The sequence below is a fragment of the Pleurodeles waltl genome, chromosome 8 (genome assembly GCF_031143425.1).
Source record: "Pleurodeles waltl isolate 20211129_DDA chromosome 8, aPleWal1.hap1.20221129, whole genome shotgun sequence".
Classification (NCBI taxonomy): domain Eukaryota; kingdom Metazoa; phylum Chordata; class Amphibia; order Caudata; family Salamandridae; genus Pleurodeles; species Pleurodeles waltl.
Genome location: NC_090447.1, coordinates 1,123,525,395 through 1,123,550,046, shown reverse-complemented (window position 1 = coordinate 1,123,550,046; position 24,652 = coordinate 1,123,525,395). Strand labels below are relative to the sequence as shown.

Sequence of the window (24,652 nt, the reverse complement as noted above, 5' to 3'; positions counted from 1 at the left end):
CTAGAAATGTAAATGGCATATATGGGCTGCAATGTACATTTACACCACCCACAGAAGTGCCAAAAATATATATCTGCAGGAGCATTACTGTGCTCTGGCTAATCTGAACTTTACGTGCAATCCAGTGGCACCTGACAGGGAAAATGCTTTTCCTATGTAGAAAAGACCTATTTTAAATGTCCATAAGCCCTTAGAGCTATGAGCTAATATATAAAAATTGGACATATGAAATATTTTGTGGTTATTGCGGCCTCATAGTGAAATAAAAGTCAACTGTTGTTTCACTGTGTTGGTCTTGGAGACCTGCTCATAAGTAATCTTAGATTGGATAAAATTCCTAGTTCTCTTTCTTTACTAAAGAAAGGCCTAGCAACATGTTGCAAAATGATTTCCTACTTATATTTCAACATTGAATTTGATGGTGCCATTGGATTTTTGATAACCTAAAACGAAAAGTGTAGGCTTTAGGCTGCCTGAGCAAGAACTGGCTTGAAAGCCACCCATCACACTGCCAGAGATGAAATACACATCATTGGCTGGGACAGTTGACAACCGTGGCCCAAGGACAATGGCCGGCTCTAAACTCAGGAAAACCTAATGGGCATTACTCGCTGATCATTTATCAGAAACTAGCTATCTGGGTGTGAAAAAGAATACATAACAGAGCAAAGAGCAGCTTTATCACTATCATTTACATAGAAATGCCAAGGAGGGCTTCTCCTATTTATTTATACGACCCTCCCACAAAGCATGTTCTCATGCCACAGGAGGATCAAAACCAGTTCTGACACTGTCAGTTGAGAGATAGCCCACCTTATTAGGGAGTTTAGAAGATAAAGCCTGGCCTGTCTGAAGTCTGCTTGGTTTGCCTACTTGAAATTGTGGCTTCTGGGTACTTTTATTTTAAGGCAAAATGGAAATCCTGCCAAATGAGGTGAGGGACTGCAATAAAATAAGCAGGATTGGATGGTAGAATGTCTCCAAAAAGTGGAGTGTACAGGAAAAACCTTGCACTTCTACACCACCTCCTCAGCATATTACTCTATCAGTGAAGACTCCATCCAAAATAAAAGAGTCTTCTGGATAACAATTCTGACTTCCAACTCCTGCTTGTAGAACAAGCACTCATACAAAGAATCAAGGACACCTGAATCCTGCTAGCACCCAGGGACTAGAACTGCTCCCTAATAGTAAAGTGGTTGGCCTCCATTTCACCTGCTTAATGGACAGAAAAATCAGGTCTCCTGATTTCAAGACAGCTTAGCACACTAAAGATGTATAGACCCTGCAGGAAACCTGGCTGGAATGAGACCAGGTGCCCAGAAGCCTACAAGGAAGAGCTGCTTTCCCAGAGGTTGGTGACCAAGAGATTAATTTAGAGTTTGGCAAATGTATTACCATCACAAATATAATGGAGATTTTGTCCATGTTATTACACGTGCATTTGCACCATGGCACTTGCAATACAGCAAACATGATATCCATGACATTTGTGATGGAGTAACGCATTTGCCAAACTGTAAATCAGGTCCTAAGGCTAAAGGGATCACCTTTGATCGAGACAAACTGCTTGGTGTTTCTGACCTCCTTTTCAATACAGTCCTTCCTTTGGGAACAAATATTTAGGTCTTTGGATGAACAAACATGGCAATTTGAGACTGCATGCAGAGGCAATAAAAATAACAGTTCCAGCTCTTGACACCTCCTTTTCGTGTATTATTAGTAATCTGCTAGATCCATCTTAATTTTCAATCACCCAGGAGCAAACTAATGTCTCCACTAACATGCTTGTTAACATACCACGGGAAACTTTCAGTGGTCGGATACTGTGAAATGCCGTTTTCGCATAAATTTCTTTCCAGACCTCGCAACAGCACACACACAATCTGGTGTGCTTCGAATTCACTTTTTATAAACTGTAGGCCATCCTAAATCCTTTTACAAATTTTACTGTTCAAAACACAGGATGGTCCGAGAAGAAACTCTAAAAAGTTCTATGTGGCAAGGAATAAATAATCTATTTAACACAAACCATTGAGGTTTATACCGAGGGGACTCTATAAAAGTAATTGAAGTTGATATGCATGGATTTACCACCACCACAAAAAAATAGCAATAAAACAGCCAAAACTTAGATCTCTTTCCAAAGACAACTTTGTTTGGAACAAAAGAGTCATAGTTCGATAGTTCTAAGCACATATAAAAATGATGCAAGGCAAAAGGACACTGAAGTGCCAAAAATTTATTAGAGTAATGTTCTTTTTCCAGCCCTTAAAACTCTTTCAATAGGTCTCCTAAAAGGTGAAACAGATCCCACATGCAGAATTTGCACAGCTGTGGAACATACATTACTTAATATAATTTGTATTTCTTGCGAATTTACAATATTGTGGCAGAAACTTTAAGGCAGGTCTTTCTTTGATGAAATGTTAGAAAGTGTACAGGAAGCAGCAAACAAATGTTTAAGCTATGGCAACTCTCAATTAACAGGTCATTTTTCAATAGTTATGAACATAGTTATAAGTATGTTAATTGTTTCTGAGCACAATGATCTTTCCCATGATGATTTTATTAAGTTTTACTGCCTGTAAACGGAAATTGCAATGGTTTAAATAATTGTGCAATGCATTCCTATTTAGACTGGTTTTGGCTTTATTGGGTTTCTTCTGTGAGGTGAAGCATGAGTCGTATGTCACTGCAAGCTGAGACTCAGGTGGTCATTACAACCCTGGTGGTCGGTGTTAAAGCGGCGGTAAGACCGCCAACAGGCCGGCAGTAAATATTTTGCCATTACGACCGTGGCGGAAACCGCCCACAAAGACAGCCACTTTAACACTCCGACCGCCACGGTGGTACAAACAAACAGCGCGGCGGTCACCGGCAACACACAGGCGGAGGACAATGTACTGCCCACAGTATCACGACAGGCCAATCCGCCACCTTTTCCGGGGCGGATTCACCGCAGATAAAAACACGGCGGAAACAGGACTTCGAAGGGAAAACGCTTACCTCTACACACCCCACGAGGACACCATGGACCCGGAACTCCACATACTCCCTGCAATTGTCTTCCTGCTCCTCTACCAGGAGCATGAATGCCGGCGGCGAAGACCACGGTGAGTACTGCACCTACGACACAGGGGAGGGGGGAGGGAAAAAACAGGGACACACACACGCAACACCCCCACCCACTACAACACACACACTAATACAGCATGATACATCACAGTTACACCCCCAAGCCCCCCAGAAGAATGCAAAGACAATAGAAAATGAGTGTAACCATTGTAATATATTAAAAGCAAGTAGGCAAAAATATATGTATACACCATGTACAAAATATATACCAAGCATAGCAGTCCAGGTAGTGCTCCAATTAAGTCCGTGGAACACTAGGCCCACACGGTATGGGCGAGGCCCACACAAGATCCCCGACCATGATGGAGAGAACACTGCAGGGGCATCAGAGAGCAACAAAACAGGCACCTCAGGGGGAGGGAAGGGGGGGCACCTCAGCTGGTTGAGTGCACAACACCAAATCCACGAAAGGACCACATGCCCACTGTTCAATCCTGGGGAGTGCAAAGCCACAGTCTCTCAAGTCTCTACAGTGGGTGGGTTGCCCACTGTTCAATCCTGGGGAGTGCAAAGCCACAGTCTCTCAAGTGGATAACAGTCTCCACTGGTTCTGGAGGGGGCCAGAGTGCTTCATCCTGCTAAGGACAGAGGTAGTGGATGGATCTCTCCACTGGTTCTGGAGGGGGCATGGTGCCCAGAGTGCTTCATCCTGCTAAGGACAGAGGTAGTGGATAGATCTCTACACTGGTTCTGGAGGGGGCATGGTGCCGAGAGTGCTTCATCCTGCTAAGGACAGAGGTAGTGGATGACAGTCTCCACTGGTTCTGGAGGGGGCATGGTGCCCAGAGTGCTTCATCCTGCTAAGGACAGAGGTAGTGGATGGATCTCTCCACTGGTTCTGGAGGGGGCATGGTGCCCAGAGTGCTTCATCCTGCTAAGGACATAGGTAGTGGATGACAGTCTCCACTGGTTCTGGAGGGGGGAGGGGGCATGGGGCCCAGAGTGCTTCATCCTGCTAAGGACAGAGGTAGTGGATGGATCTCTCCACTGGTTCTGGAGGGGGCAATGTGCCCAGAGTGCTTCATCCTGCTAAGGACAGAGGTAGTGGATGGATCTCTCCACTGGTTCTGGAGGGGGCATGGTGCCCAGAGTGCTTCATCCTGCTAAGGACATAGGTAGTGGATGACAGTCTCCACTGGTTCTGGAGGGGGCACGGTGCCCAGAGTGCTTCATCCTGCTAAGGGCAGAGGTAGTGGATGACAGTCTTCACTGGTTCTGGAGGGGGCATGGTGCCCAGAGTGCTTCATCCTGCTAAGGACAGAGGTAGTGGATGGATCTCTCCACTGGTTCTGGAGGGGGCATGGTGCCCAGACTGCTTCATCCTGCTAAGGACAGAGGTAGTGGATGACAGTCTCCACTAGTTCTGGAGGGGGCAATGTGCCCAGAGTGCTTCATCCTGCTAAGGACAGAGGTAGTGGATGGATCTCTCAACTGGTTCTGGAGGGGGCATGGTGCCCAGAGTGCTTCATCCTGCTAAGGACAGAGGTAGTGGATAACAGTCTCCACTGGTTCTGCAGGGGGCATGGTGCCCAGAGTGCTTCATCCTGCTAAGGACAGAGGTAGTGGATGAGAGTCTCCACTGGTTCTGAAGGCGGCATGGTGCCCAGAGTGCTTCATCCTGCTAAGGACAGAGGTAGTGGATGGATCTCTCCTCTGGTTCTGGAGGGGGCATGGTGCCCAGAGTGCTTCATCCTGCCGGTGACAGAGTCAGTAGCGTCAGTGCCCTTGGTGCTCCTGGGCCAGCGGTGTTTGAAACGGTGGTGCCCTGTTCAGCGGTGCTTGAGACGGCGGTGCCCTGTTCAGCGGTGCTTGAAACGGCGGTGCCCTGTTCAGCGGTGCTTGAGACGGCGGTGCCCTGTTCAGCGGTGCTTGAGACGGTGGTGCCTTGTTCAGGAGTGCTTGAGACGGCGGTGCCCTGTTCAGCGGTGTTTGGAGCGGCAGCCTCCTTTGCAGTGACTCAGCTGCTGGCGGTCATTCATGGCCCAGCGGGGCTTTTGCTTGCGGTCCTTCATGGCCCAGCGGGGCTTTTGCTGGCAGTCCTTCATGGCCCAGCGGGGGTTTTGCTGGCGGTCCTTCATGGCCCAGCGGGGCTTTTTCTCGTGGTCCTTCATGGACCAGCGGGGCTTTTGCTGGCGGTCCTCCATGGCCCAGCGGGGCTTTTGCTGGCGGTCCTTCATGGCCCAGCGGGGCAGGTGCTGGCGGTGGCCTCCTCAGTAGCTGGGCATGTGCTGGCGGTGGCCTCCTGGGCAGCTGGGCTTGTGCTGGCGGTGGCCTCCTGGGCAACTGGGCTTGTGCTGGCAGTGGCCTCCTGGGCAGCTGGGCTTGTGCTGGCGGTTGCCTCCTGGCGGTGGCCTCCTGGGCAGCTGAGCTTGTGCTGGCGGTGGCCTCCTGGGCAGCTGGGCGTGTGCTGGCAGTGGCCTTCTGGGCAGCTGGGATGATGGCGGTCTTCTCCGCTGTGCTGCTCCTCCCAGACTTGCTGACTTTCTTGTGCCCCTTCCCCACCTTGGAAGGTGTCGCAGCAGACTCCACACTCCCACCTGTACCCCTGGGAGCGGCTTTGGTGGCTGGAGTCTTCCCCCTCTCCCGCTGGGCACTGGCCAACTTCTGATGCTTCACAGGTGGGGGACTGTCTGTGCGGTGGCTCCGTGCCACACTGGCTGCCCTGGTGGCCGGTGCACTCCAGATTCCGGTGACTACAGGCACCACTGGTCCTGGAGATGTTGTGGCTGAGGTGCTAGTTCGGGCACTAGGAGACGGACGGGGTGGGGGAGGTGTGGGAAAGAGGTCAAGGTTGGACAGGAAAAGTTTTTGGGACACACTGGGATGGGTAGCTGGAGGGGGTTTGGGAGTGGTGGAAGAGGATTTGGTTGTAGGAGGTGTACGTTTGCTGACTTTGGGTGAAGGTGAATGCCCTGGAGGCTGTCGTGAGGTGGATGGCTGTTGGGTGGGTGTGTGCCTGCATGTGTGTATCTTGGGAGGGGGCGTCACAGACACACTGGGAGAGGACACAGGGGACGTGTGAATGGTAGTGGGGGTGGTGACTGCACGTGAGCGGGGTGTGGTGGTGGGTGTGCTGGTGATGGTAGTAGTGGCTGTAGAAGTAGTGCATGCAGGTGTGAGTGTAGACAAGACAGGGAGGGAGGAGGGAGACGAGGAGGAGGGGGACACAGTGGAGGCAGTGGATGTTGGTGTGTCTGCATGTGTGTGATGCTTGCGTGAGTGCCTGTGGAATGTGTGGTGCTTATGTTTGCCAGAGCTACCCTTGTGTGTTGAGGTGTGTGTCTGCTGGTCTGTAGGTGTGCTTGGGATAGGCTGAGGTACAGGGGATTGGGTCTGGGTGGAGGAAGTTGGAGGGGGGAAGCTACACACAGGGACAATGGCTGCCATCAGTGCTGAGGCCAGAGTCTGAAATGCTCGCTGAAGGGCCGCCTGACCAGAATGAATGCCCTCCAGGAATGCATTTGTTTGTTGCAACTGCCTTTCTATACCCTGGATGGCATTCAAAATGGTAGACTGCCCAACAGTGAGGGACCTGAGGAAGTCAATGGCCTCCTCACTGAGGGCAGCAGGGGTGACTGGGGCAGGGCCTGAGGTGCCTGGGGCGAAGGTTATGCCCACCCTCCTGGGTGAGCGGGCACGGGGCAAAGGCTGAGGGGCTGCTGGAAGGGGGGGTGGTGGCTGTACCTGTAGATGGGGGGGCACAGATGTTGCCGCCACCACAAGGGAGCTCCCATCAGAGGACAAGTCCGTGTCACTGGTGTCAGCTCCTGTCCCCGCCGTGGAGCTCCCTTCGCCCCTCGCCCTCCATCCCACTGGTGAAGTCCGAGTCTGTAGTGTGGCCCTCCATGGCTATGTGGGATGCAGCCCCCTCGTGCTCCGGTGCCACTGCTCCTCTGCCTGATGATGCTAATGCACACAAGAACAGGGAGACCACAAAAAGGGGGGGGGGGCGACAGAAGAAAGACATGTTGAGTGCATGCATTACCGCTACCGTTGGCGGACACGACAGACACACAAGCCCCCTGCACTACGCCGCTCTCTTAGGCTCCACTGTTCAATTCCTGGGAAATAGCCTACTAAGCTATGGACGACATCTGCACACATGGATGACACAGGGGCATGACCAGGTGTACTTGGCACTCTACAGAGGTGGGGCGCCACATGGCCTGCCTTACGGAGAGACCTTGCCTACGTAACTCGCCCTGGCCTAGGGAAACCCACAGCCCACCTCCCCACCTAGACCCCTCCACTGCGTGCAAAATCAGCAGAATGAGAGTGTACTCACCCCCTTGTGGCTGCTGTGATGCCCTCAAGCGCCCATCCAACTCCGGGTACGCCACCGCCAGGATCCTGAACATCAGGGGGATCATGGTGTGACGGGCACCCTTCCCACGTTGGGAGGCCATCCCCAGCTGAGCCTCTGCCATCTTCTTGCTCCAGTGGCGAATGTCCTCCCATCATTTCCGGCAGTGGGTGCTCCGTCTGTGGTAGACCCCCTGGGTCCGGACGTCCTTGGCGATGGCACCCAAATATGTTTTTTCTGGTGGGTGCTGACCTTCATGATTTGTACAGGGGGAAGAGAAAGTTATTACCAACTGCACCGTCAAAGTGATTGGCCCCCATCCCTACCCTTGCCATGTGGCACATGCACTCACCGTCGTTTCATGCATGCCGCACTCTCCCCCCTTTCTTCTTACATCCACCCCTCTCCACACAGGCATAGCCCATACAGCATGCTCCCACTGTACTTACCTGTTTGTCTGGAGGACCGTAGAGTATCATGTACTGGTGGAGGACCACGTCCACGAGTTTCTCCAACTCCTCCGATGTGAAGGCAGGTGCCCTTTCCCCAGACACTCGAGCCATTGTCTCTTCCAGACCGAGGTCACAGCAGCACTTGCAGTGTAGGTCCTCTCCTGTCGAAGATCAGGTATTGAGTGATTGAACAGTTAGAAAATGGCGGTCACGTCCACGGCGGTGCGTACAATCACCGCCGGCGTACATCGTCATTGGCTCCTTGGACCCACAGGGTCCAATGTTAACCAACGCAGCATTGCGCCGTGGTCTTCGACCGCCTGCTGCGACGGTGTACAACGCCAGCGCAGTTACCTCACATCCCACATCACATCGCCATTTCAGGGGCCCACATGCCTACAATTTCAACTGCGTCACACATACCTAGGCCTAGACTCAACACACATACAGGCCACTTTTTAGATTATGAATGGTGTTCTGTGTAAGCTGTGGGTACGTACCTCTGAGTTGTTTGACAATGTGCTCGCTGTTGTCCTTCATAGGCACCGTCCGCTGAGACATGTGAGAAGATGGCGGCATCCTCCGGTGTACTGACTGTTGGTGGACCTGTCGACAATGGAGGAAGGACATGTGATTATCACATACAGGCTTGACCGTGCCACAGTCCAGGAACTGTGTGCCCAGTTGGAGCCAGACCTGATGTCAGCTATCCGCCATCCCACAGGAATCCCCCCTCAAGTGCAGGTGCTGTCAGTACTCCATTTCCTGGCAAGTGGGTCATTTCAAACAACAGTGGCCGTAGCATCAGGGATGTCCCAGCCTATGTTTTCCAACGTGTTGTCCAGAGTGTTGTCTGCCCTGCTGAAACACATGCGGAGCTACATCGTTTTCCCTCAGGAGGAGGATTTGCCTACAGTGAAAGGTGATTTCTATGCCCTGGGACATATCCCCAACATCATAGGTGCCATTGACACATGTGGCTTTGGTCCCCCCCCCCACAGGAGTGAACAGGTGTACAGAAACCGGAATAGTTATCATTCGATGAATGTACAGATGGTATGTTTGGCAGACCAGTACATCTCCCATGTGAATGCCATGTTCCCTGGCTCAGTGCATGACGCCTACATCCTGCGGAATAGCAGCATCCCTTATGTGATGGGTCAACTCCAGGGGCACTGTGTGTGGCTATTAGGTGAGCACCTGGAAGCTAGTCAGTGGGAATGGTTGTGTGGGTCTGGGGATATCCCTACAGGTCAGTGTGTGTCTAACAGCCATTTGCAGGTGACTCTGGTTACCCCAACCTGTCATGGCTACTGACCCCAGTGAGGAATCCCAGGACAAGGGCAGAGGAACGCTACATTGAGGCCCATGGGCGAACTAGGAGGGTGATCGAGCAGACCTTCGGCCTCCTGAAGGCCAGGTTCAGGTGCCTCCATATGACAGGTGGATCCCTATTCTACTCACCATAGAAGGTGTGCCAGATCATTGTGGCCTGCTGTATGCTTCACAACTTGGCTTTGCAACGACAGGTGCCTTTTCTGCAGGAGGATGGTCCAGATGGCGGTGTTGTTGCAGCTGTGGAGCCTGTGGACAGTGAAGACGAGGAAGCAGAGGAAGAAGACATGGACAACAGGGACTCAGTGATCCAGCAATATTTCCAGTGACACACAGGTAAGAATACAGACCTGCCTACTACATGTATTTAAACACTACTACCTCTCTACTCTCTGTCGTTTTCACCCAGTGTACGGTCACTGAGTTGTCACTTTCCCTTACGATTTCACAGATCTGGGTTCCACAGTGTGACATCTGCTTTGATTCCTCATGGACTAGAGCTGTGTGACATAGGTATGTTGACATTATCAATGAAAAAGCTTTTTGACACCATTATTGCTAATACAGTATTCCGAAATCACAGACAGACTCCAGTTTGTTTTGTGCTTTAAGGGTGTTTATTTAAGTGCTCAATATTGGAGGGTGCTTTAAAATGGTGAGGGGTGATGCTGGAGGAATGTCCATGGCAGAGTCCAGTCTATTAGTCTCACAGGTGCATTGCCCATATGGGCATAGGAAGTGGAGCTGGGGCAGTTTAAGGATGAACAGGGTGACAAAGTGGGACAGTAGGATGACAATCAGGGTGGTCTCATTTTTTGGCAGGGTCTTGGCATCGTTCTCTGTCTTGTTCCTGGATCTCAGGGACTGTTTGCGAGGTGGTTCTCCCTCTGTAGGGGGTGGGGTGCTGGTGTGGTGGTCCTGTGGTGGGGCATCCTGTCCACTAGTCCCGGGGGAGGTGGTGGGCAGTTCATCGTCCAGGCTAGTGTCAGGGGCCCCTTGTAGTGCCACAGTGTCCCTCCTGGTGTTAACGAGTTCCTTCAGCACCCCTACGATGGTGCCCAGGGTGGAGTTGATGGTTCTGAGTTCCTCCCTGAAGCCCATATACTGTTCCTCCTGGTAGGCTCCCATGATGGAGGAGAGGGCCTCATGGAGAGTGAGTTCCCTGGGCCTGTCCACCCCCTGTCGCACAGCAGCCCTCCCAGTTCCCCTGTGTTCCTGGGCCTCTGTCCCCTGGACCACGTGCCCACTACCACTGCCCCCAGGTCCCTGTTGTTTGGGTGGTGGGTTAGCCTGGGCTCCCTGTAGTGGTGGACACACTGCTGATTGACGTGTCCTGGGGACAGAGGTATGGGCCCGCTGGGTGGGTGCTGTGCTGGAGTTTCCAGAGGGGGGAAGCTCTGTAGTGGTCTGTGACTGTGTCAGGGGAACCGACTGTCCAGAGGTCCCCGATGGGCCGGGCTGGTCATCGAGATTCAGTTGGACAGAGCTGCTGTCATCACTGTGGGCCTCTTCTGTTGGTGGTGTGGACATGTGTGGACCCTCCTGTCTGGTGACATTGGGTTGGGGGTCCTGCAGGGGTATAAAAGGATGGTTATTACATCTGTGTGTGCCATGGAGTGCAATGGGTGGGTGACCGTGTACCCCAGTACTTGCATTCTTGTGTGGGACCTCGTGTGATGATGGTTTAGGGGGGTGTATGGGTATGTGCAGTGGCCATGCTTTAGTGATGGGTGTCCATGCTTTGTTGTTACATGGAGGGCTTGGTGTTAGGATGTGTGGTTTGTGATGTTGGGACATTTGTGAGGAGTTAGAGTGATGGGAGTGAGGGTGGGGGTATGTGCTGGCATGCAGGTAGGGTGGGGGATGTAATAGTTAAGATCTAACTTACCAGAGTCCATTCATCCACCTACTCCTGGGAGGCCCTCAGGATGCAGAATCGCCAAGACCTGCTCCTCCCATGTTGTTAGTTGTGGGGGAGGAGGTGGGGGTCCGCCGCCAGTTCGCTGAACCGCCAGGTGGTGTCTTGATACCACGGAACGCACCTTCCCCCGTAGGTCGTTCCACCTCTTCCTGATCTCATCCTGATTTCTTGGGTGCTGTCCCACTGCGTTGACCCTGTCCACTATTCTTCGCCATAGCTCCATCTTCCTTGCAATTGAGGTGTGCTGCACCTGTGATCTGAATAGCTGTGGCTCTACCCGGACGATTTCCTCCACCATGACCCTGAGCTCCTCCTCCGAGGACCTGGGGTGTCTTTGCCGTGCCTTGGGGTGGTGTAAGTGATGTGTGGGGTGATAAGTGTGCTGATATGTAGTGGTGTGTAGGGTGTGGTGCGTGGAAGTTATGTGGGTGATGGTGTTGCCTGCCTGTGGATGCTAGTATTGTCGATGGTGGTGTCTCTCTCTGTGCTTCTTTCTCAATTGTTGACATAGGGGTTTGTGGGTGATGTGGGTGTGTGTTTTATATTGTATTGGGTGTGTGGGAGTGGTGTGTGTATGTGTATCAGGTGTGTGTATTTAGAATTTTCTAATGTGGCTGTGTTTTGTAAATGTGTGTGTATTTTGAGCGCGGCGGTCTGTACCGCTAATGGAATACCACGTTTGAAAGACCGCCACGTGGATTTGTGTGTTGTGTAAGTGTGGGCATATTTCTGTTGGCGTGACGGTGGAGGTTTTGTAATCGGCAGTTTATCACTGACCTTTGGTGTGGCGGACTTGTGTGGGTGTCTGATTTTTGGAGGATTCCGAGCTGTGGGTCATAATAGCTGTGGCGGATTTCCACAGCCGCGGCAGTGTGTTGGCGGTCTTCTGCACGGCGGTAAGTGGCTTTTACCACCAATATTGTAATGACCGCCTCTGTCTTTTGGACGTGCACCTTCTATTTTGGGGTAGTTGTAAAGCCAGCGGAGCCAGCAGCATATGTCAAGAGAGGAGAGCAGGGACAACGATGGGGGAAACATAATTTAAAAAAAAACAGAAAAAAAAAAACCTTGCTCCTCCGTCTCCTGCCACCTCACTCTTCTTGTGGTGTCCCAGTATTCACTGGGAAATCAGCACAGGCTCCCCAGCAATCCTGCTGCTGCTGACATGCTAACCATAGTATATAAGCAGCGTCAGGACTGGTCTAGGGTCTGTGCTGTTTCTCCAGCCCGGCTGTGTATACAGGCGGGTTGGAGAAAACTAAGGGGGTTATTCCAACTTTGGAGGAGGTGGTAATCCGTCCCAAATGTGACGGATTTACCACCAGCAGTATTACGAGTTCCATAGGATATAATGGACTTGTAATACGGCTGGTGGTATATCCGTCACTTTACTGTCACTTTTGGGACGGATTACCACTTCCTCCAAAGTTGGAATAACCCCCTAAGTGTGCATGTTTGTTTGTACAGCCTCAGACGGCTGGCCAAACACACATGCGCACTTAGGGCACTCTGCCCTCCTCCCCCCTCTGACCTCATGTGGCCCAGCCTTACCCCTCCCTGTACACATTGCTGTCTGAGCTAACAGGTGAAAAATTATGAAAGAAAAACCGATAGCAAGCTATTGTTTTATTTTTCATCTGCTGGCTCAGCCAGGGGGTGATGCCCCTCCGCCAACGAGGAGGAGTCGCTCCTGTATACAGCACAATTTTTTTTCTTCTGAAATACTTAAATTGATCTCTGCTACCGGTAATCATTGCATGCTGGTTATCGGTCCATTGTTTTTTAGCTCATCGTTGCCCTTACAGACAAGGGTTAACCATTTGCAAATGATTTGTGGTCTCTTTCCAAAACTGACAATCTAACCGCAACCTGCTAGACAATATGCCCTCTAACTACGGATAACATTGTCTCGCCTTGGCTTGCCATTTTCATTTTATTTAGATAACAGAGTATTCTGTGAATAACGTGGTATATATGAATAATTCCAAAATCAAATTTCAGCTAGAGGTGTTCATTTTAAAGAACTATTTTGTGCAAAAATGTGCTGTTGCTTCATATTGGAGACCCAATTTCTATAGTTTTAATCTGTTTCTAAAAGAGGCTGGTTATTCAGTTACCACTGTGGACCCTCATTTCAGCATGGGGTGTAATCTTACCCTCACTTGTAAAAATACAATGTAAACTCATGGCTTGATTAGGAAAGAATCTTTTGGCAGTGGCAACAAATTATCAAAATCGATTTTTGGGTATACACAACTTCCATTAATTATTTGTTTAATTTGTGAGATTTTTATAAAGAATGCGTTACCATAGTGTTCTCTGATAGAAGCATCAAGATTTTGTTTCAATGGATGGGCTTACCAGGTTCAGTAAAAACTATATAAAATGAATTGTGGAACACCCTCAGGCTGGTTGTCATGCATGTATTGTGCTGATTTTTCAAAGTTTGGGCTATGCATTGAAAACCTGCTGCCAAACGGAATTTAGATAGACACCCATATTAGTAGGTCAGCTTTGAGGCTTAGACATGCAACTACAATACAGGGAATATATCTTGATTTGATTCCCTGATCCTGGACATCAGCAGTCAGGTAAAATCTGTTAAATTGTGTAGTGACTCCTCACATGTAACAGTATTTCAAGTCAAGTTTATTGTATATAATCTGGTAGGGTAACAATCTACCATCCTTGCCAGCCTCTTGATACCGCACTTCACAGCCTCTTGATTCGGTCTCCCAATCTGTCTTCGAATATCATTATCTCAGGATTCTAACTTGACATCATGAAGGCATAACGTTATGTAATAGTGTCTTGAGCCTACATCTTCTACAGATTTACTAATATTCTTAATAACTAATGTGCTAACTAACATACTGTATTTAAAAACCTATACAACACATCACCCACTCCTATAGGTTGTTTTAAGGGGAAGCATCCCGAACAATGAGTCCTGAACAACGAAGTAATGGAAAATGCTTTCTTTTTCCACGACTTCCTTGTTCAGGGCCTTAACCATGCATATGCTGAACCACGTACATGCGTGGTTAAGGCACAGAAGAAGGGAGTCGGCTGAGGAGTATGACGCGATCAAGGAGGAGGTAAGTTGGGCTAGGACTGGGGCCGTTTTAAGGGTAGGGGGGTCGGGGTATTTTTAGTATTAGATGTGGGGTGGGGTGAGGGGCTCGGGGTGATTAAGGTTTAGGGACGGGGTGGGGGGTCAGAGTTTTGGTTTTAGGAGTGGGGTGGGGGTTGGGGCACTTTAGGTTTTAGGGGCAGGGTGGGGAGTCGGTATTTTTAGTTTTTGGGGGTGGGGGCTCGGGCTGATTAAGGTTTAGGGGTGGGGAGGGAGGTCAGGGTTTAGGTTTTAGGGGTGTGGTGGGGTTGGGGTGCTTTAGGTTTTAGGGGAGGGGGTTGGTGTTGCGGTAATTTTTGAGGTGGGAGTTGGGGTAGTTGTGGGGGTGGGGGGGTCGCTGTAATTTTTATGGGTGAGGGGCCAGGGGGGACGCATGCTGGAACCATGCATGCGGCTCACTAATGCCTTTACCAGGAATGCCTTTACAATGAAAAATCGATGTTAAGGCATTTGTGATAAAGGCCAGAGTGGTAACAATGAGGTCGTTGTTCCAATCTCGTTGTTCAGGCATGGGTGGTGCGAGCACTCGTTGTTCCGACATATAACTTGTTTTAAGTGCATACTTGATGGATACATATATGAATCTAACTAATAAAACTAAATCTTTAGGCCCTCATTACAACCTTGGCGGTCGGCGGAGGCTGCCCGCCAAGGTTTTACCGCTGAGCGGGCGCCTATGCAGGCGCAATCCCGCCGGCCGCATTATGACATCCCTGCTGGGCCGGCGGGGATGTCGGCCGTAACATTGGAGCCGGCTTCTAATGGAGCCGGCGGTGTTGTGGCCGTGCGATGGGTGCAGCTGCACCCGTCTCGCTTTTCACTGTCTGCTGTGCAGACAGTGAAAAGCAGGGTGGGGTTGTACCTGGGGGCCCCTGCACTGCCCATGCCAAGTGCATGGGCATTGCTGTGGCCACCAGGGGCCCCGTGACTCCCCTTCCTGCCTGGTGGGAAGGGGACTCGTAATCCCCTGGGTAGCGCTGCAAGCAGCGCTGCCCTGGCAGATTAAAACCGCCAGGACAACCATGGAGGGAAACCTCCGTTCCCGGTGGTGCAACCGCAGTGCTACCGCCACAGTCGTAGGATGCCAGATTGTACCGCCAGCCTGTTGGCAGTACAATCACTGAAACAGCCCTGGTGGACTTTGACCGCCAGGGTTGTAATGAGGGCCATCATTTTCTAAGTTGTTGATGCATGTAACATAAATAACATTAATATGTGGTTGAGGTGGAATCGAGTAAGGATTGATAACCACATCACTGTTCATAAATATAACCATACAACCGCTGTGGTTGGTTCACCCTCCTGCCAAATCTTCCAAACCACCCCCTTGACTCTCTCTTATCACCAACATTATGTTGGTTGTCTGTCCTTGTCTCATGTGAGAAGATACATTTTCATTACTTAAGAGAAGATGCATTTTCATTTCCCTGTACCATGGAATTTTCTTTTCCCACATTATTTTTTTCCTGTGTTAACCAGCTTTAATTGAAACCTGGATGTGAATTTATTAAACATCTTCCCTCCTTGCACACAGAGATGCAACTCATATGCCAGATTTTACCATCACTCAGAAGAAGCGAATTACAAAACACTTTTTCCTCTCTCAAAAGTTTTTAACATTTGTACTCCCCTTTAGCAATTATACCTGCTTTTTCCACTCTTACCAAATCCCCTACTGCCATCACAACTTGTTGGCAGTGGTTCTTACCATCATAGTATTCTTTATACACCTCCTATGCCTTGATCAATCTGCGTCTTACTGCAGTAGGTGACGATCTATGTTTCTTGATCCTGTCATCCACCTTAAGTCATTTTTGGAAATTGCCATTCTTCCTATCATGAGTTCAAAAGGGCTATATCCTGTTATGTTACAACCTGTAATCCTATATGCCCACACCATATGCCTAACCTCCTTCTCCCAATTCACTCCAGCATTTGCAACTAATTGTATAGTACCTTTTATCACTCTGTTGAGTCATTCACCTGCTCCATTTCCTGCTGGGTGATATACAGACGTGGTTGCATGTGTTATTCCACACCTTTTCACAAATGCTTTGAATGTATCTGAGAAAAATTCTGGTCCACTGTCACTGAGAATAGTGTTTGGCAAACCTTCCCTTAGTAGAACCTTATCAAGGAATTTTACTATCCTTTCTGAATCAGTCCTGGAAACAATTTGTATTTCTGGCCATTTTGAAAAATGATCAGTTATGAATACAATATACCTTTGTGTAACTTCTGCTTTTATGGGACCCATAATGTATGTGCCTATTTTCTTCAAGGTATTTTCAGTGCACTTACAGGATAAAAAGAGGGTTTAATGGTTGCCTTAGTTTTATCAGCCTCATTGCATGACAAACATTCTCTCACTACAACCTCTATATCCTTGTCCATGCCAGGCCACCAATATGAGTGTTGCATCCTCATTTTAGTTTTTACAATTCCTAAATGGCCTTCATGGCACAATTTAAATAGATTGCTCCAAAGATCATTAGGTGTTATTAACCTACCATTCCTTAACCTCTTCTCTTGTAATAAAGAGACTTCATGCCTTAGTTCCCAAATTTTGCACACATCCTTACTCAGAACTCTTTTCTCAGACCATCCTTCCAGTACCCACTTCTCTACTCTCAAAAGAGGGTTTTTATTCTGTACATGCACTCATTCCTCTTGCGAAATACCCCCAGTCTTATCCACAATGTAATATTCCTCCTGTTCACTCATTGATACTTACTTGAAAGGTAAAGGGAACCCCAATCAGGGAATCTGCTGTCCTGCTTTTTACCTCAGGCACATATTGGACTGTGTAATTATATCCTAATATCCTCACTGAAAATAGGGCTAACCTTGGGGATGCATTCACCATACCTTTCATGGTTAACACTTTTCTGAGGGGCCTATGATCACTATGTAACTTTACACATGCCCACCCACACATGTTGCCTAAAATGCTCAAGACCCCACACACATGTGTGTGTGCCTCCCATTCGATGATGGAGTACTTTTTCTCCGACTGAGACATTGCACAGGATGCCAACGCTATTACCACCTCCTTACCATTAGGATCAATCTGCATCAAAACAGCACTCAATCCCTTTCATCTATCGTAACCACACTTTGGAGATTTGCATCAAATCCTTGTGAGGATGGAGCTTTACAAATGGCCTCTTTCAAATCTTGGAATGCTACCTGGCATTCTTCTGACCACTTAAACTTTGTCTCACCCTTTAAAAATTGCGTGATAGGGTATGTCTTGCTGGAAAAAAATTCTTACACATTTTGAATAGTATTCAACGTGGCCTCACTTCATCCTTTATTTGGGGTGATGGGGAATTCCTGATGAAGTCTACCAATTCTCTTTTAGGTTTTATACCTTCCGGACTCACCTCATGGTACATGACTTCCTCCCTTCCTATTTTCCATTTGCTCATTTCTGCAGTAAGACCTTTCTCTTCAAACATATGTAAGTCTTCTTTAAGTCTTTGGTCATGTTCTTTCCTAGTTTTGCCTATGATAAGAATATCATTTTGAAAGAACAAGACTATCGTTAACTCCTTAAATATTGCATACATCAGCCTTTGAAGCATGGCTGCTGCTGATGCTAATCCACAGGGTACCCTCAAACATTTGAAACATCCAAAGGGTGTGACAAAAGCAGTCAACCTTCTGTTATCCAGGTGCAATTGAACCTGATGATAGGCTGTCATTAAATCTATAGTGCTGACCACTTAACACCCTTGGTCATGGATAACATTTCATTGATCTTTGGTAGGGGAAACCTGCAGCTTGTAGTTTCTCTAACTCTTTTGCAACTTCTTCTCTTATCGCCATAGGAATATTCCTTGCTTTGTGAAAACAAGGTTCAGCATCATCCCATTAATTTGACTTTCTGTTGGAATCTGACAAGTTTCCTAATTACACCAGAAAAAAGTTTTAGAAAAGTTTCTTGACTCAAACTCATTCTGAATGCATAACAATAACTGGTTCCTCAGTGTTCGGATCTAATATCATTCCTAGGCTCCCAATATCCATCCATCCCAATACAGATGTCCCTTCTTTAGATACGTACAATTTGCCTTCCGCTCTTCTGTTCTTAAATCCAAACATTAATTTCCTAAATTCCACCATGTTTATATTATCCTCCATAACATGTTTTGGCATGATATCAGGTGGTTCTCTGACTTGTCCTACAGAAGGTACACATTTCTCAAACCATAGATTTCTATTTACAATTGTATAGGGGGATCCTGAAACAGCTGCTGTCTTCAGTTAGACACCCGCAAAATCCATTTCACATAGAGGTTTCCTTTTTTCCCAGTTTCTCTTGCTTAGGAGGTGCTGTGTCATCTGAGGTGTGACCATCTGCTTGCTTTGGAGAAACTATATCATCTGAGATTTGTCCATTTGAACTCTTGTCTCCTCTAATATCCAATACACACATATTAGTGTCATTAAAATCTGAATCTTCAGAATCAGGTTCCACCTCCTCCTCTAAGACTTGTGCTACATTGTCTTTCCTTCTCCTGCATACCTTGTGGAAATGATCTACAATGGCACAAACTGAGAATTTTTGATTGCGTGTGGGACACTTCTAATCATTTGCAAAATGACCAGGCGTACGGACAAGGCAGTGGCAGTTTAGTGTATGATGACTTCCTGTACTACAATTGTCACGCATCAGGTGACATGTGCAAATTTGACGTCACCACCAACAAACTGGTTCTAAGGAAAAAACCTACCAGGCGCTGTGTTTGAAACTGCTTCACCTATGCTGAAGTTGCATGGCAAGATATATATTTAGCAGTTGATGAGAGTGGGTTGTGGGTCATTTACTCAACAGAAGTAAGCACAGGGAACATTGTGATCAGAAAGCTGAATTAAACTACACTTACTGTGTAAAAGGCCTAGCAAACCAGGCAGTACAAGCCCTCAGTCACCACTGTGTTCATTGTGTGTGGAGTCCTCTATGCTGTCCGCCCTATAAACACAAGAAAGGAAGAACTGTTTTATTTCTTTGACACAAAAATAGAGCAAGAGGGAATGCTCAGCATACACTCTCTGAAAAACCAACTGTCACCATGAAAGGGGGACACATTTATATCATGAATAATCAATACATTGACATAATCTGCTACATCAAAAATGTACTAAGCATGGATTTGGGGGCCTTGCAGTCACATATCTCCTGAGATCTGTTCCAACAAGATACTTAGTGATTCTGGTAAGTTGGAAAATAGCTCAATTACAATTAATTAACTAATTCTGATTCTTTACAAATGATTGCTGATTTTGTTTGTTCTCAAGAAATTTTTGGTAACACCCTAATTATCTAATTGCTGCATATTGGGAAACTATATTGACATAGTTCAGGTAGGCACTAGGATGAACATTTGCCACCCAGGATAGATGAAATGTATGCCATTGATTTCCCATAACATCCTAATCAGAGAGAAGTTAGAGGACACATTAAGGCTACTTGGGCATCTTCTCTCAATGTTGTCATTTTAAATGGACAGTTCATAGGTGATGTTCCCAGAAGGCTAATGATAAAAATGGGGAAAAAACCCAGCAATAGGGTTCTTATCATTTTCATACATGGCATAGGTTATGATGGTCAGTTTAACTGTATTGGATTCTGATCTGAGTGATCATAATCCAATCCATTTGACTCTAAATGTTTATAATCCTTTTCTGTCCCTGACTCTGCAAACTCTTTTAAAAGATGTAATTCATAACTAGAAGAAGACTGGTATTCCTGGCTAAACTCTTGTTGTGATATCGCAGAACCATTTAGTAATTTATGGTGATTTGGTGCATTGTGAAAGGTAGTACTTTATAAAATAGTATTAGGTCTACGTTGGATCCTGTATGGGTAATTCTGTGTAGTAAATCAAGTAGAAAAATTAGTTTCATCAGTTTAACTTGAGATGAGAGAAAATGTGTGAGAGAAATTACTAATTAGGTGATCATTTTTCAACAAAGTGACTTTCAATTATGCTCCAGCACTATTGATAAAGCTAGGATTCTATGTATGATAACGAATAAGTATGTGAACAGCAGAAACAAAGCTATATATCACTTTTATTGGCTTCTCTTGAACTGTCAACATGTTTGACTCCAGCACACACTGGTGTCAACTGAAACCTAGTGATATTCCTCAAATCTATTGAATATTCTTATTGTCTTTTACTTCAACAACTGAAGTTATGTTTTTAAACAGTTACAAGAGTAAATTTACTTCAAATTAGGGTGAACAATGAGCTGAAACAGGTTATGAATTGAACCCATGCTGCTCTTCCTATATTCAGTTGATCTTCCAGAATTGTTAATTTCTATTCAATGGCTCCCTTCTTCCTAAGGTGTGTACTGTCTATCCATTATTGCATATGTTGATGATTTAATTCTGTTAGACCTCACTGAAACTTGTCCACATAGACAGCCAGATAACGTATCTATATATGTTGCAAGCAATAGCTTACAAATAAATGTGCAACTAAATTATGGTAGCTGGGGTATGAAAATTTTAAAAACTGAGATGATGATAGTTAAACTGACAAAATGTTAAAATAGTCAAAGTATATTGTTGCTTATGAGCTTTAATATCTAGTAATGTCTCCTTTTCAAGGCATATTGGGGAACAAAAGCTTAGGCCTTTTGTTGGTATTGGACTACTGTAATTATTATAGGCAGTGGGGAAACATCATGGTCACAATTCACATATATAAACTTAGACCAAAGGTCTACGTTTGTACCTAAAGTCTAACTTTACTCATAGTAAAGGTAGACTTTTGGTCTAAGTTCAGATGATCAGTAAACTTAGACCAAAAGTCTAACTTTACTTCAAGTAAAGTTAGACTTTCGGTCTGAGTTTAGACTTCTGGTATGTTGTGATTCAGGCCCTGCATTTACAAATCGAAGACTATTATGGGCTAATCTATTATTAGTTCAGAGCATCCTAGTAGAAGGTGTTTTGCTTGATCTGAGGCTGTTACATCTGCTGCTTTGTGGATTTGCGTAGGTCTTGTGTTACGTGTATGAGATATCAATTATTCATCTGCAGGGACTTTACATATTTTTACAGCTAGAGAAATGCAGCAGGATACATAACTTTGTTGGGCTTTTACATGTTTAGTGGCCCATTCATTTAATACATTATTAATGTTAAAAAATGGAAAATAATCTTCAGCTATAGTAAAATCACAAAGCTATGATGTAGGTCTTACAACTTGCTCAGTAAATATGTGTTTGCTGTATATTTGCTGTACTAACCAACAAGCTCATATGCAATTTTATTACAGAGTTAAATTAGACCTGAGGTGCATCGATTCAATATCAATTTCCCTATAGATGGTTTGTCAATTTGGGAAAACAAGTGGTCAAGAAATGAAGAGGGCCTAATAGATGTCATGGAATTTGTGTAAATGTAACATGCTGAATGTCACAAATTTACTTTTTATCTGTACACTTTAGGATGCATATAGTAAAGAACTTCTAGATCTGATGTTTGTTAAACTTAATGTATGTACAGTAATCAATACTATCAAAATGCTGTTATTTGCCTGGTTCAATTGATATTTGGCATCTTTTTTTAAATGTTGTATTTATTTTTTATGTTATGTTGGATAATTTTCTATGATTAGTGTTGGGATAAATCTGTGGAATTATTCTGGGAGGTGTTAAATGTTTAAATACATACATAAGAACTGCTCGAACTATTCATTGGTTCCAACGTTTTCTTTGTTCTTTTTGTGTTGCAGGAAGCTGTAACCATGGAGGCATTTATAACATCAGCAAACCGTATGTAATACAGCTGAACTGGAGAGGTTTTGCCTACAGATTTGGTGGGTGGGGTAGGGGGTACTCTTCACGGGATCCCCAGAAGGAGCTCTACTGGACAGCCCCACTGAATCCAGATGGTAGATATCTTGAATATTACCGAATTTTTACCTCACATGATGATCTCCTGCTGTACAAAAATTATAAAGAGTACAGGTTGGAGTATGGACAAGGCAGTGGCAGTGCAGTGTATGATGACTTCCTGTACTACAATTGTCATGCATCAGGTGACATGTGCAAAGTCGACATTACCAACAACAAACTGGTTGTAAGGAAAAACCTTCCAGGCGCTGTGTTTAACAACCGCTTCTCCTATGCTGGAGTTGCATGGCAAGACATAGATTTTGCAGTCGATGAGAGTGGGTTGTGGGTCATTTACTCAACAGAAGTGAGCACAGGGAACATTGTGATCAGCAAGCTGAATGAAACTACACTTACTGTGGAAAAGACCTGGCAAACAAGACAGTATAAGCCCTCAGTCACCAACGCGTTCATTGTGTGTGGAGTCCTCTATGCTGTCCGCCCTATCAACACAAGAAAAGAGGAACTGTTTTATTTTTTTGACACAAAAACAGAGCAAGAGGGGACACTCAGCATCCTGATTGAAAAAACCTTAGAAACAATACAAAGCATCAACTACTGCCCCTCGGATCATAAACTCTATGTCTTCAATGACGGATATCAAGTCACATATGATTCAGCTTTTCTTCCTGCCTTGAGTTAACTTTTGCATGGATTTAAAAAACATAAATTGCTAAATGTTCTTGTGGTGAAGGGTAGTTTTTGCTATTCATGTAAGTGTTGAATAGAAACTCATGAACAGCTCTGTGTAAATCTGCAAATGCTTTTTTTTAAATGGACTTGATACTAAAATGCATACATGGACTTGATACTAAAATGCAACATTGTAATCTGATGAGAATACGCATCAGACTTTGTACTCCTTCGCTTAGTGATGCACCTATTCTTAGATACAGAAGGACTTACATCCTGCCATTGAAAAAGTAAAGCAGTGTATTTTTTCTTCCTGTTTGGTGCTACCTACCTTACCATACCTCCAGGATTCACTCTTCATCCAATTCCTATTGCTATTATTTCCCAAATAATGTCACCATTATCCTGAGTACGATTTCTCATCACTCTATTGCACATGATGTATTTTTCTTTTAGTTTTCACCATCATTGTGAAGTCATGAATTCAGATAGCACAGATTTCTTCTTACAACTAAGGAGGCAGCAGTCCCCACAAAATCCCACAAAACCTAAGTTAATGGTTTCAGCAAATCAACCAAACAATGGGATAAGCAGATGTTGATGATGTTCCATTCTGTCTAGGTGTGATCTTTGCACCTTCTGGTACAGGTCACTCCCAATGTGGGGCACTGAAGTGAAACTCTGGAATGGCTGCTTCATTCAAGAAAGAAGTTCTTTGCCTGTTGTATGTCAGAGTATCAAGTTTTAAATGTTGTAGCAAAAATATAGACAGACAAAATATTGATGAGGTAAGTGTGTACAGATACGTGTAAACATACCATTCTTACGCCACAGCTATGTATCTTGAAGTTATGTACAGTTTTAGGATACATACATAAGGAGATATGTAGGGTAAACCTATCCACTACTAGATAGGCTTACCCACTGATATGTTGGTTGCCAGTATTTTTTCTATGACAGAGGGTGGCACGTTATTTTAACTTCATAATGGAAGATGTTCCCTTTTCTTTCTAAAACACTTATAAATAGGAGGGGGAATCATTTTTTAACCCACATTTTCCAGTGGCCCGGTAATCCGAGATTTCAAGCATCTGTTATGGTGCTAAAATGATCTTATGTCATAGCCTTCTGTCTTTTAATACTGATAGATATTTTCCTAGACATGCCTTTCTAGTTAGGCATCATAGTTTTGCACTGCTTAATGTTATGCAGTGATGACTAACACTCGCAATTGATATTAAAAAATATATGACAGAAATGGTTTTGTCAAACTCATTATTTTGCTAAAAGATGTAAGACTCTGGCTTTTGAAGTTAAAAAAGCAGGTTTAACTACTAGATCACTGGAACCACAGTTATGGTCGTTTCTGTCTGGTGGCTCAGCCGTTCTGAACAAACTGTTGAGCAACTGCGCTTCAGTACATTCTATCTACTGCTGCAGTTGCAAGAATGAAGCAGCCCTATGTAATTTTCAAAATGCACAAGCCTTCCAATCTTGTTAGGCAATCTATCTACAATAACATAATAATTTGTGAATGTCCTCCCATTATTCTTGAATCCTACCTATGATGAATGTCTTATATTGCAGTTTTATAGAACAAAGACTTGATACAGAGGCATCAGAGCACTTTATATGAGCACAAATGCCAGTACACAAGGTCAGTTTTTTTAATGACATGGGAAGATTAAGTAATTTGCTCAAAATGGCAGAATGTTAAGTCCAAGCAGGGACTCCATCCTCGTTCTCTAGTTCCAAAGTCACTGGCTATTAGAAATGGGGTCTCTAGTTGGCAGGGCTAGGCATCCTGTCCAAGTAGGGAC

General features: G+C 45.9%; 1 protein-coding gene across 1 annotated transcript in view; it reads left to right on the top strand.

The window, feature by feature from the left end:
• OLFM4 (olfactomedin 4) overlaps nucleotides 1-24,090 on the top strand; it is a 91,164-nt gene extending 67,074 nt beyond the window's left edge. Inside the window, exon 6 of the mRNA XM_069205317.1 lies at nucleotides 22,040-24,090. Coding sequence (XP_069061418.1) covers nucleotides 22,040-22,842 — 803 coding nt within the window. The 3' untranslated portion in view covers nucleotides 22,843-24,090. The remainder of the gene's footprint in view (nucleotides 1-22,039) is intronic.
• The last annotated feature ends 562 nt before the right edge of the window (nucleotides 24,091-24,652 follow it).